Here is a 13,824-nt window from a genome sequence, read left to right as displayed (position 1 = left end):
ACAGCAGCATGCGAATCATATGGATAAAACTTCTGAGACTTGCTGTGTGTCTTTGAGACAAGAATTGATTAAATATTTAGAACACGTCGGAACTCATTTCCTAAAATACTCAAAAGGGAAAACATTACGTTGCTCTCAAAAATAAAGGAATAAAGCCTTGAGATCAGCACTAGCTTTGTTACAATCTATCCTTATGTTTTCTGTGATGCTTGCCATCATTTCGGTTGCAGCTGGCTGGGGAAGTAGGTGGTGTATTGTCGAGTGCATACATTATAAACAATCATTTGCATCTTTGGAGAATATACTCTTCACGGAACCAAACAGGCATATTTGGGGAATAAGGGAGCAGGAAACCCAGCCTAAAGTTCAAAACCGGGACACCGAATCTGAGGCAGACATGCTAATTAGGGTGGAATAATTTTGAAAGGTTATCAAATTATAATGTTTTTCTCCTGTGTTGCAATTGCAATTTTATCTGCTATTATGTTTGGGGGGAAAATTATGCATTTTCACAAAATGAAAGTTGACAGTGTACACTGCTGGACATTTACATCTAGCATGATGACACACAAAAATTCTATTAAAAAAAAATCCACAAAGTGTGGTGGAAGTGGTCCAATTATTTTAACAGTAATTAATTCTTTTTTTTTTAAATTTACAAGCAATTGATTTTAATGAACCAATCATAGAATAAAATTAAACGGTAAAAGCATATGCCGTATTGTTTATTTATATATATATTTTTTAAAATGTGATTTACAATGAAACAATAATTTAAAAAGATAAATAGATTACAAAAAATACACTTTGATGGCAGCGTTCTAATCATTTTAGGGGGACTGCCCGCAGGCTATACTTTTCCCACCCCTGTTATGAAAACTCTGTTTCCCTCAGATAGTAAAAGGAGGACACTCCACCCGAAAAATCCTTCCACGCAATCACTGGTTTGCTTTTTTTCTTTTGGGCTCATCACCTGAGACGTTCACCCTGCACAAATCCACCTCTCATCCTTCCCTGAAAACGAGTGTGCCGTGACAACCTCTAGGTTGTAGTGTTGCACCACGAGAGGCCCTCAAAAAGCGTCGCTGGCTTGAGACTTGACAGCCTCTGGGCACTTTGAAACTCAACCGCTCATCTGCATCTTCATTGAAATTCACCCTTTTGTCGGCAACGAGATCTTATGCCGATTCGGTCAGAGTTATAATTTCAACAGTGCGGGTGCTTTGTATTGTAAGGGGAAAATATGCAATGGATAATTTAATAAAAAGGGCTGGAGATAGCCACCCTTAGATGAATGCATTGAGCGGGGGTCGCCTCTCTTTCGTCCCTCCCCCTTTGCATGCCACTGCATCGATTTCTAAATTGGTGTAAATATATGACATCATTCAAATCTACCCCATTCAAACCATATTTTCCAGTAAATCTGATCATATTCCAATATTGTTGTCCCTACACACACACAAAAAAAACCCCACATAACTATCTCCTCACTGATTGCAGTTTTCTTAGTATGCTTTCATGCGCGGCAATATTCTGAAACATCAAGTCAATCCCTTCTATCCTTTGTGAGCTTTCTTTTGTGCGTGTTTTTCGTCTGCGAGCGCGGCCCATTGCCTTTCGCTTGAGATGGGGAAAATGTCACCGTGTGCGCGCGCCCCGGGAGTGTACAAAAGGAACTGTGTTGTGCTGTCCAGACACCCCCACCTTTAAAGGGTCGCTTCACCCAAATGGCCGCCGATCGACATGCTGTCAGATTTCATCACCGCGCGGACCGCAGCCCTTGAAAACTTGTTTCTCTATTGACGAGACGTGTTCAAAAAAAAAAAATCAATGAAGCTTTCAGCAACACACAATTATCATTGCCGCTGTATTCCTTGGAAATTACAGGTGTGCGCAATGCATGTCTCCAAAAGTCAATAAATAAAGACCCCCATACTTTAGAACACTGGCTGCTGAAGAGGAAAGGCCTCCTAGAACAGCTGAACTTTATTTTGGGGTAATCAGAGGCACATTAAATGCTGGCAGACGTGTGCCGACTCCTATTTAGCATGCGCTTGAATGTGGTTGGTTAATCCTGAACACAGCCACATCCACAGTTATGAAAAATGATCTTGGTTATTTATTTTTACTTCCTCTCGATTTAAAAGGTCTAAAAAAATCAGGTTAGGTCACCTCAATGGTGAAAAGTTTTGAACTGATTTCTGTGTTTTTTTTTTTTTTTTAATCACACAAACCTGGCATGAAACAGGGGTGTGTAGACTTTTTATAGTCACTATACATTTTTGTTGCAATAGTGACTCGTACAAAAAAAAAAAATATTGCAATGTTTCAATTGGGGTGGCATACACAAGGACAGAAAAAGCTAATTATACTACAAAAATATTTGGACATGTAGCCTCAAGACATTATATGTTAATTTAAGACTTTCGATAAGGCTTTCTTGTCCACTCATCCAGAAGAACATTAAGATGGAGACTTCCAAACTCTCCTTGTAGTTCATCCTGAAAGTATTTGATGGGTTTGCGGTCCCGAGTTCTTCCACCCCCACACTCACCCAACCGTGCCCACGATGGACTTTACTTTGTGCGCTTTCTCCCCTCAAACAAATCAATGACGTGTTCAAACCGCCCCTGGTCTAGCTGAAAGCCCGACCGATTAAATCATCGATGAAGTGACGTGTCCTAATTCTTTTGTCCCGCGCTCAACAGCGACGCCGCTCACCGAGTGTGAAAAATGTCGCGCGGAGGAAACGCAAGTTGACTCGGTGTCCGCCCATCCTTCTGATGTCTTCATTGTTCCCTTTCCGTCTCCTCTCCTTCTTCAGCCTCCTCGCTTGGTTTCAGTATCGATTCACTCGGTACCCCGCGGTTACATTCTTGCGGTGAAGATTTCCGGCTGAAAGAAACCACTGACATTTCCCTTCCTAATCACGACATGGCTCATTTAAAACCACCCCCTATAAATTACCGAAAGGTTATATACGGTAGTTGCCTTAATGGATGTTATTTGATATCCGACAACTGGGAGGTGCTTTTCCGGTACGGAGCATCCAAAAACCTGAGAAATGAGACACCTTGACTGTAAGTCAAGTGAGGAACGCATGCGTGACCTTGCTTGAACAATCCCCTCAATTAGCCTTCAGACAAAGCGCAAAAGGAGATGAGGTGAAGGAGTCGAGAGTCAGGAAGAGCATCTCGCTGTGTTGCCATGGCGATACCTCCTAAGTCTTACCTCTAATTGTGAGGTGAGCAAGCGGGATAAGACAGAAAGTGGGCGATAGTGCTTTCCGTAAGGTCACAAGTGCGCGCGCACACACACATGCACGGATACACAGACTCAAGGAGGGCAGGTGTAGGAACACCCGCTGAGTCTCACCCGCCGGTGCTGCAGGGAAGGAGCCCAAATTTACAAAGGCAGAAGAAGGGGGACGTCACTCGGAGAGGGGCGCGCGCACCCGAGGGACGCAGATGTGCACGCACGGGAGAGGCCGTGCGCAGTAAGACCACTGGGACGAAAGCTTCGAGGCATGTGGTGATATTCTGACACACAGATGTCACACTCAAGGCCCCGGGGGGTTCAGTTCCTGCCTTTCCCCTCCACACCCATCATCAACTGCTCTGTATGCGACTTGGGAAAAAGTTGTGAGCTAAAAGCTCCAAGGTATTCTGCGTGAAATGTTGCCTGTGCATCAGAACAGGGAGAAAAAAAACATTTTTCTCAATCGTTCACCCCTCATTTGCACGCTTACTCCAATCCAACAGCTTTGACTCGCCGCCCTGGGGCTCAGGCTTCTAAATGAAACTCCTCACCTCACTTCAACATGGCTCCTTGGCACAACGATGTCACCAGATGGCACCAAAGCAATGTTATTGTGTTGACCTGAGCACCAAAATGAGAAAAAGACAACTTGTTCAGCGGATAACGGACGGCAGGTTCCAAAATAAAATCAGATGAAGTGGAATCAAGAAAAAAAAAAAAAAAAGAATTCCGCCCCTCACAAGAGCTCACGCTAAATCCTAGCTGACTGTTTTACAAGTCAGTGTGAAATTGCATGAGCAATTCCTTCATTTGAATATTCTCTTGCAGCTCAACTGCCACTGCCTTGCGACTGCATGTCTGATTGAGCGAGTTAATGTGCTCGAGAGCCAGCTGTCCCTCAAATAACACACTCAATAATTCATGTTACGTACACAGGGACTAAACCTTGAGTGTGTGGGTGTGTGTGTGTGTGTGTGTGTGTGTGTGTGTGTGTCAGGCCAACAAGTAGATGCACAAGTGCAGAGCGGTTTGATTCAGGGAATCTTTGCTTGCTTAGACAATTTGTGTGAGCTCATTACTAATGGAAATCAGATCGCTCGTTTGTTGAGCCAGCAGAAGCCGAGGGCCAGATCCATCATGTCACGCTGGGCTCAAAATCTAAAAAGACCCTCGGTCTGATGTCCAAGCAATTTCCTCCGCAAAGTGTTTGCATTCAGCCGAAAAGTACTTAACAAATTACAAAGCATTCGGGGGAAGTGACACGTCGACAGACAGGAAAACCAGTGGGAGGGGATTTGCGGAAAGTTTCATCCAAGCGGAGTGAGAGAAAGACAATATTTGAGACAGACGATTTGATTATTATTATCATCATTGTCATTATTTCTGTGAGAATGCTTCCATGTATGTTCTGTTGCACCCCAAATTTTTTCTTCTTCCCTCCCCTTTTTTGGGCCTTGTGAAACTCGCCAAAACCAAAACAGTACAACTTCACTCAAAACAAAAATCTGAAAAGTCTTTTTCATTCTCTGTATTCCGTATTTCCCATGCTAATATTTCTCATGGCCTCTAACGGATTGAAACCAAGCAGTTTTTAACTTTTCACATGTACAGTGCTGCCTTGAGATACAAGTTTGATTTGTTCCATCGCCAGCACTCAACTCAAATCATCATTCTCCATTGAAACGAATGGCAATGTCAAGAATATGTTCTGCACCCCCCCCCCCCAAAACAACACAAATTTTGGTCATGTGTATTGTTAAAATTTGAAAATAGGACTCCAGTAATATTGTTCTGGAAAAAAAACATAATTAAAGAGAATGCTTAGAATTAAACAGTGTATGCACCTTTTTTCAATGAGTTGCGGTTTCTTCTGATGTGCGCGTCTTGGCCACCCTCCAGTATGAGACAGTCATGCAGACACAAACAAAGAAGAGTTTGACGACGACATCAAGCGACTCAGTCAGTCAGCGACAGCGATATCGGTCATCTTTCTCAGAAGCGATCGAATATAAATGATGTCATTTTGTAATAGTCGAGGGCGAAGAAATCCAGACGAATCAAAATGATGGATTTTACTTCTCCGTCCAAGCAAACTGTTCCGTCAGCTGTCTGTTGTGAATGAACTCAATCCAATTTAAAGCTTGGAAAAAACGACCGAATAAATCAAGAACTTCAATTGTCCATTAAGTTGGCAAAAGAAGTGATAGCCATACCGCTTAGTCAATGGATTAATCAATAACAGGTTGGAATGGCGGATTTCGTCTTGCCTTTATTCTTTCGTCTCGACATTGTGGATGAATGTATGCCTGACAATTTTTGGATCCATTTGAACGAGGGCATTTTTTTCTGTTCCCGGTGCAGACTAAGTTGAGGTTGGGGTGAAAGAACTTGAGACCTCACCTCTGTCAAACACGGCTGGGATGAAGTTGGATCTTGATCATCTCACAATGACACCTGCCCTGAAGTGTTGTCCTGGATGAAAAGAAAAGAAAAAAAAGGCAACCACGGCGCAGCCAAACTACACACTGATTATATGCTGTACCTAACAGGATGTTCAAATGACATCATTAGCATTTCAAAGTGGCGCCTGCTGCCTTCTGGAGCCATCAGCTGTGGGGCGTTATTAACTGCATTCACCTTACACTGTATCTCAATTAATATATAATTTTTATCTGTTTTTGTATTTTCTATCGCGGTGGGTTCTAATTATTGTTACACTAAACACAAAAGAATTACACATGTAATGCAAAAAATAAATAAATAAACAACAATGTGCCACGCCAAAGACGGGCTAACGGATGGCACCAGCGTCACGGTGTAAAAACTCGACAAGCAATAGTGGAATAACTCATCTTGACGGATATAACAATACTTTGTCTTATCTTCTTTATCCTCGACAAAGAATGACGAATGGTGGTGAACTGTCGTGCGAGTCACGTCGCTGTATGTCTCTTACACTGCCCCCATGTGGCCAAGTCGCGAATTCCTGAGTGAGCAGCTCAATGCCCGTTAAATTGAAGCAAAATATGTGGCAAAACTGAGGTATAATAAAACAATTTTCTCCATAAAAAAAAAAACACATCACAGCTTTATTTCAGGGTAATGGGTAAAGATGACGTCGACTACAAATCAGTATACATTCCTACCTTGTTTTGCGGGGTATACTTTCGTGATTAATACGATCAAATGCTGGCCACGAATAGAAAGCAAGTGTCTGGGGTAGTGTTTAAGCATCATTTGGAGAGCACTCTTCTCATTTGAAGGGTCCCCACAGTGCAAGGGAGGAAGTAACAGGGTCGCAGCAGGATGTTTCCTCATTTAAATACTGCGGAACACAAACACACGGGCGCACTTAAGCACCGGCCGCCTCCCGCTGCAACATAAATGTCCTCGTTTATCCTCTTAAGCGCAAATGTCAAACCTTTGTCAGCCTCCACCCTTCCCCGTGGCTCACCTTTGCCCTTTGTCCTTCCCGTTTATAACTCCTTTGTGCCGCCGACTTCCATGGCTTCGACGCGGGCATATCATTTTCCTGCCGTCTGCGGTTGCGTCACTCGGCTCTGTGAAAGAGAGCAAAACGCCCCCCTCCCCCGCCCGCACCCCATCCCACCCCATTCGTCTTTGCTGGCACCTTTGTTGATATTATACTCCTCTCTTTTCTTTCATTCTCTCTGTTTGGGGATCCTCCAGTGACAACACTTCGAGTTGCCATGGTTTTAGAGGAAGGAAACTCAAGAGGGTTAATCGAGTTACACTTTATTGGAGCGTGACAATAACAAGGGGCGTGCGCCTGTGCGCGCGTGTAGTCAGGTGAGCGACAAGGATGCCTCCGTGTGAATGAACATGTCCTCGTCGTAGAGGTCTTCAGCAATGTCGCCTTCCTCCTCCATGAAGAAGGTGGGGAAAGGAGGGCTGCGCAGGGTGGGCGACCGCTTTGGCAGCTTGCTATCCCTCACCTGGAACATATCGCAAAACACACACACAGATTGTTATAATCTTACGTCATGGTCGCTTGGATTTTAATTTCCACTGTCCTAAAACAACGCTTTCCTTTGCTTCCTCTGGTCCATGATTAGTGTAGTACACACCATGTCGCCAAACAGCGCAGTGAAGACGTTACCTTTCATCCATCATTTTTATCTGGGCCCATTTTTTTTTTGTTTTAATATTTCTGTTGAACCACAAGGGGAAAACAATCTCAAATTATCAGCATTTTCAATTTTGTTATATTCAAGTTATTTGTGTGACCACTGTGGGTTTTACTTTCATTAGCAGAGGAGTATCAACCAATTTTGTCCACGAGTGTAGATGAACAGCAAAAGTTGAGGTGACAAAACAAACTGTGCAGAGTAAATTAAAGGCATATGTGCATCAAAATCACTAAAATGGCCCCCAAAAATGGACATGTGACTGCATAGAACATGAATTTCCCTCTGCTACGTGTGTGTTCCCACACACAAAATAACTGCAGGAAGCTGTTGGCGTTAAGATCCTTTCACTCACCGATGCAAGCAGGCGTGTAACATCATTAAGCCGGGTGGAAGCATCTTGTACGCAATTTGCCTTATCTGTGTGTGTACCCGTTTTAATTTGTCATCTTGAAATGGTATGAAGGGTGTTAATCTGTTTATTAGATTTTTTTATTTAATGCTTCAAAGGAGGCTATGTGGGTTAATTGTTTTTTTTTTTTTTAATAAAGCGAGCTTGATTTTGTATAAATATAATTATAGATGTTAAATTTTGGTCACGATACACAAAATAATTAAGTAACCTAAAAAAAAAAATCACCAATTTTATCCCCCGCCTCAAAAAACATTTAATTTAACAAAATTACATGATTACATAGAATTCAAAATAATGAAACGGTTTTGATCAATTTACTTTGAATCAATTGAATAGCCACCGTGCTGCTGCCTGCCTTTGCCACCTGGGGTCCGTCTAAGACAGACAGATATACAGTACGTGGACATCTGTACAGCGTAGATGTCTTACCTCCTCTCAGCTCCTCGCGGAGGATAAATAATACATGCTGTTTATTAGTGTCTTAAAAGGTTATATATGTGTGTTTCCCCGTTATGTGCGAGCATTGGCATAAAGCCTGCCGACTAAAGGCTAAGTATGTGGTTGTTTTAGAAATAACATAATTCTTCTCATTTTCCGAATTGCTCGACAATAAACTTCAACCCGAAGTGGCTCAATTTGTCAAAAACGGTTTTGCTTGCAAGCCAAAGAGAAAAAAAAAGATGTCATTTCAATTTTACAACAACATGCCTCAGACACAAGGACCCAACAGAACAACCAAAGCTTTGATAACAAATGCTATTAAACTGCACATGTATCCTTTGGGGTAATATAATCTGAAGGGAGTCCGGGGTGAAGGTGGGCGGGTGCGCGCTCACTTTAGAAGGCTGAACGAGGCGAAAAGCTAAGCGCATTTGTATTCATTATTGCTTGTCTGCAAAACAAATAATAGGCTGCGCACGCACAAGCGTGATGAGCCCAGCCTGCCGTGTATGGAGATGGATGGTGTGGATATCACTACAATCATTAAAGCGCAGCTCTCCCCACCCCCACCCAGCCACCCCCCCGCATAAATGCTGATCTAGCAACAGTGTCAATGAGGATGGATCACAGTTGCCACACAGGTGAGACGCTCCTTTTACAGGTGCAAGGTCACCCATCGCTGTCTCCCGCGGTTTGCAAAGTTCACTTTTAAAGACGTGCGTGCGCGTTGTGTCGGTGATTATGTTTTTTTTTACCTTCAGTAAGCAGTTCCTGTGGCCAGGGACGGAGCCGTTAACGTACAGCACGTTGTGCTTGGTATTGACTCTCCATATCTGGAAGGGAGGTCGGACAAATGAGAAAATGATTGCGTTGACATTGCCATTGCGGATGCTCAAGGTCAAAGCCGCCCTTTTATTTATTCATTTATTTTTTTAAATTTACGTGTGCGTGTGTGTATGTGTTCACCTTCAGTCCGTATGCTGTGACGTAGATGTTGCCCAATCTTCCTGGCATCTTCTTCCCTTTAAAAACTTTGCCTGGATCCTGAGAGCAGATTATGCCACACATGCTCAAATGAATGGAATGTAAGAGCCCAACTGCTCATTTGAAGGATGGGGAGCATTTGGGGATGCATGAGTGACTGAGTGAGAGAGTGTGTGGGTGTCATGTCTTACTCCTCCGGGTCCAGAAGCTCCTGGTCTGCGATGTGTTTTGGTTTGTCCGTGGCTAGCCGGCTGACCTTTGAACCCCCAACGCTTCATCACGCCCTGAAAGCCTTTCCCAATACTACTCACACGCACACACATCCAGGACACACATTGCTGCATTACATTACATCCAAACGGGAAGTCGGAAGTTTTCAACAAAAAGGGTCTTGGAAATGTCACTCAACAATGCCCAATCAATTAATTGTTGATTTTGAAAAAAAAAAAAAAATGTTGTTGAAGGAAGTGAATGTTTTGAGTTTCATTAGTAGTGGTATCACATTGAAATGAATGAAAATGCCATTCATCCATTCCAACCTTCACGCAAAAAAGGTGAATGCTCATTTTAATGAGGAAAAGTAGCCCCGCATAATACTGTACTTTATATATAAAAAAAATACAGTTATGACACAAAACAGATTGTGCTTTCTGGTGTGCCCAACTTGGCCACCGGAGGGCAGTATAAGAGAAACAGCCAGATATACTGTTCACTGACACGGCTCAGCTTATCAGTACGGCACTAATGTGCGTTGGTCTTCGCAGAGGACAAAGAATACATAACTGTGAGTCCTGTTATTTTTTTTTTTCTACATATGTTACTGGACCAGCTCTACTTGTAAGCCGTGTGCGTTATACAGTGTCTGATTTAAAATAAGTCATGAATGCAAAATAGAACCTATGGAAGAAAAGTGTGCAAGAAGCCAAGGAGGAAAGTTCACTTTGGAAGAGCAGAACTTACGATTTGGCTGTGATGTCCACATATTGGCCTGGCCGGAAATGTGCAGCATACAGCGGAGTGCCTGGCCACACACGCGTGCACACAGAAGCGTAATTACTCAGCTGCCTTTGGGAAAAATCATATGATCATTAAGCTAGTCAGAAATTGGATGTGTGCATACCAGGTTTAATGATAGCATTGTCCGAGACTTTGAAGGTGGTGATTTTCTGTTTCAGAGGCACTCCTGCATTCATGTACATCTCCATTCGCTTTTCAGATCTCTGTCAGTCAAGTGGAGAGAAAGGCACACAAAAAGGGAATGTTAAGATGTGTGAAGAGAGGGAAGGGTCACAGATATGAGGCGGGAATGAATGAAGAACCAGCAGTGAGCCGCAGTCAGATGCTGGCATTTTAAATCTGACAGCGGGCCTGTTAAGACCGTGCGGGAGCCAAGTGTACGCACGCACGCACACACACACACTTGGCAACGTGTCTGACATTTGCTCGCGCTCGACTCAGCCCCTCCAGTCACTCCAAACCGCTCTCTACCCTTCTGCTGCCTGAGAATCAGCCTGCCAACTATGTTTCACTCCGACAAACTCGGCCTCCAACTCGGTGTGAACAGAATTCCAAACCAGTTGATAAGACGACGTCAAACGATAAAGCACCCGCGAAGACGCGGCGGAGGAGAGACGACACTCGGAAACACGCCGTTTCCTTGGAGGGGGACGGAAGCGGCGAGGTCAATAAACTGCTGTCACTGGAGCACTCGGTGTTGCTCTGATAAGTGGGTCTGAGTCACGTTCGAGTTTATTAACATTGTCAAAGTCAGCATCCAGATGAACGGCGGGTGTCAGCGTTGGTGGGACAAAGCAGCTGTAAAATCTAGTGAGCTTCAATTACTTTTAGACAGCTGGGATGAAACAGACGCACGCGGGGGCAGATTGAAATACACACACACACACACAGACCAACACACAAAGACAGACGGACAGACACACACACACACACACACACACACACACACACGCACTGAATGACTACGACATGCTCGCTCTAGAGTTAGCCGGCATCGAGTCGAAAGCTCCCTCGTGCAAGTAGTAAAGTGCTTTCAGGATTTAGCACACACATCCATCCACCCATCCGCACGCACACCAAGGGGGTGACTTTAATTTCCCGACTGTGGAAGCGCCATCATAAAAAAAAAAAAAAAAAATACAGGGTAAGTCCCAATAGGAGCTCAATGCTATCATCGAGTTATATTTCCATAACGCACTGATAAGATTTCCTCATGCTCCTCATAAGTGGCCAGAACCATAATAAGGAACAATGTGCTGCCTCAGTGCATTACGGCCAAGCGATGCTATTATTATGCCGTCAATCAAGGTTGAGAAGACAGTCATGCTGTGTAGATCACAGGATGAAATGAGCTAGCATCGATTCCTAATGAGCCGTTACTTCTCTGATGGATTTAGTATGGCGACGTGAAATAATGTGAAATCATCTTTCATTCTGGCGTCGGTTTTAAATCAACGTAATTCAATTTGTAATGGTTAAAGAAAAAAAACATTTCAAGTCGAAAGGAATACATAAGACATCAATACACACACATCAAATGTACTAATGTAAAGTTCTGAATCAGGGCTAGCTTATGTTGCATCTACATCCTGTGGTTTTATTTCGGAAAATGAGCAAGATGGATCATGTCCAGGATGAAAACCTTCGGAATGCATTTTTACGACATCAAACACAAGTTTCTTACATGGAACGGCGAGACGTTTTTTCCTCCTACAATGAGAGCGGCGGTGCGTCCATCATAATCTTCTTTCGACAAGTGCTGTATGACATGGCAGTCCTGGACCTGAATAAGGGAAAAAAAAAGGGTCATTCATTTACAACTAGCGCAAGGAGCACACACACCCAAGGAGCCGATCCCCCTGGAAGATTGAGTCTGTAACATTCAGTCAACATATCATATATTCTGTCTGTCTCACACACTCTCAGGATCACCATCTGTCTGTTTGTCTGTCTGTCTTTGCCTCTCTCTGAAAATCAGAGTCTCTCAAGTCGTCTGTCTCTCTGTGTCGTGCTCTCAAATTGCTTTTCTCTTCAGCTCTATCGACACCATCATTGAGCTGTCTCAGCGACTGTCTCCTTTTTATTCATCTTTGTGGTGCCACAATCGGAAGTCATCCCCCATTTTTGGCTTTATTTTGAACTCCAGACACAATGCAACAGAGAGGAATACCCAACATTTCAGCAACCCGGGATAATAAAAACAATCTCATTTCAGCAAGGCAAAAAAAGAGGTTGTAAAGTGTGTGATACTCGATGCATTAAGTATTTTGACAAAAGTATATTGAGACATCTGGAAAATGCATTACATTGTGGGAAAAAGAATGTGATGCAACTACAAAATATGATTCCGCTTATACCTGCAGCAAAGTGACGACATGTCTTTCTCCAGTTTTTGTCCACAGAGGAGCCATACCCAACTTCACAGCAACCAGTCCAACTCTTCGACTACCTAATAGGAACCCAGATTAAAAAACGGTGAGAACCAATCACATGACTGGAAACTAAATGGGTTTTTTGGGGTTTTTTATATGAAGACAGCTACCTTCTGTCCATTCATGTCGCTGCCACGGTTCGTCTTTTAACGGGTTGAGCTTGTCCGCAGTCTGTTTTCTGTATTCCTCGGCTGTTTCCCTCCTTAAGAACTGTTGGTTCTCTTCCGTGAGGTGCTCGTCAACCCATGTTGACGTCTTTAACGTCCTGAGACAAGTTACTGACTGAATGGAGCTGCAACAGAAGCCATAGTCAAGTCAGTTGCTGATGGTTCAAAACGTGACCTCACTTACTGTTAATGAATACCTGCTATCTTAATTAGCTATTTCATGGGGTCAATATGTTAGAATAAACTCTCTGAAGAAAGCAGTGCGGTTATACACTGCTGCAAATGGCAACCATAATAAAACACTGGGCTGCTTGTCAGCCAATTGCAGTCAATCAAAACAAAATATAAAGGAATATATGGACGTTGCCAAAATGTAATGAGTGAGTAGGAAGTTTGTATCAATATATGATAACCGTACAGTGCTAAATAAATCACAAACCAATATTTTACTTCTATATGCCATACGTTTTTGAACATTATTATACTGCCTCAAGCATTTTTACAATGATGATTATGTATACAATATGCACTCAGTTTTTTTGTAATTTAAGTAATAACGTCACAAGTGTAGCAATCATATTGTTCATGATTTACAAGAAAAAAAAACATGTCATCACTATTTTACATGCATTTTGAGGAAAACGAAACGAAAGTGTCTTTTTACAAAATACAGCATGATAGCAACAGTGGTCAACAAACAGAAGGTAAAGCAGTTAGCATTAGCCACCTTTCAGTTGCTGCTCGGAGACAAATCAGACGAGTTCCCTGCTGGAGAAGTCGGCAACCCCACGTCGCCATTTCGTTATGTTCCTTGCTCTATATAGATTTTATGGAGGGAAAGAAAGAGCGAAAAAAAAAGAACGCTCTAGGATTTAATTACTAGTAAGTTCGTGTGTTCATGTCGCCAGTGTTGCCCTGTTCCAAATGTGACCCCGTTTATTTCCGGTGTTTGAGAGAAAAAA

General features: G+C 43.0%; 1 protein-coding gene across 1 annotated transcript; it reads right to left on the bottom strand.

Annotated features, from left to right (window-relative positions):
• Positions 1 to 6,998: 6,998 nt before the first annotated feature.
• Positions 6,999 to 13,824, bottom strand: mrpl3 (mitochondrial ribosomal protein L3). Its single transcript, XM_019866082.1, has 10 exons — positions 13,590 to 13,824; positions 12,806 to 12,987; positions 12,621 to 12,712; positions 11,948 to 12,046; positions 10,367 to 10,466; positions 10,207 to 10,267; positions 9,438 to 9,549; positions 9,229 to 9,306; positions 9,018 to 9,095; positions 6,999 to 7,214 (listed from the first exon to the last, which is right to left on the bottom strand). Exons 1-10 carry the CDS (start codon positions 13,658 to 13,660, stop codon positions 7,065 to 7,067), a joined length of 1,023 nt encoding a protein of 340 aa, XP_019721641.1. The 5' UTR covers positions 13,661 to 13,824; the 3' UTR covers positions 6,999 to 7,064.

The sequence above is a fragment of the Hippocampus comes genome, unplaced genomic scaffold, assembly GCF_001891065.2.
Source record: "Hippocampus comes isolate QL1 unplaced genomic scaffold, H_comes_QL1_v1.1 scaffold50, whole genome shotgun sequence".
NCBI classification, from domain to species: domain Eukaryota; kingdom Metazoa; phylum Chordata; class Actinopteri; order Syngnathiformes; family Syngnathidae; genus Hippocampus; species Hippocampus comes.
Note: the sequence above shows the minus strand (reverse complement) of the source record. Positions and strands in the feature narration are given on the sequence as shown.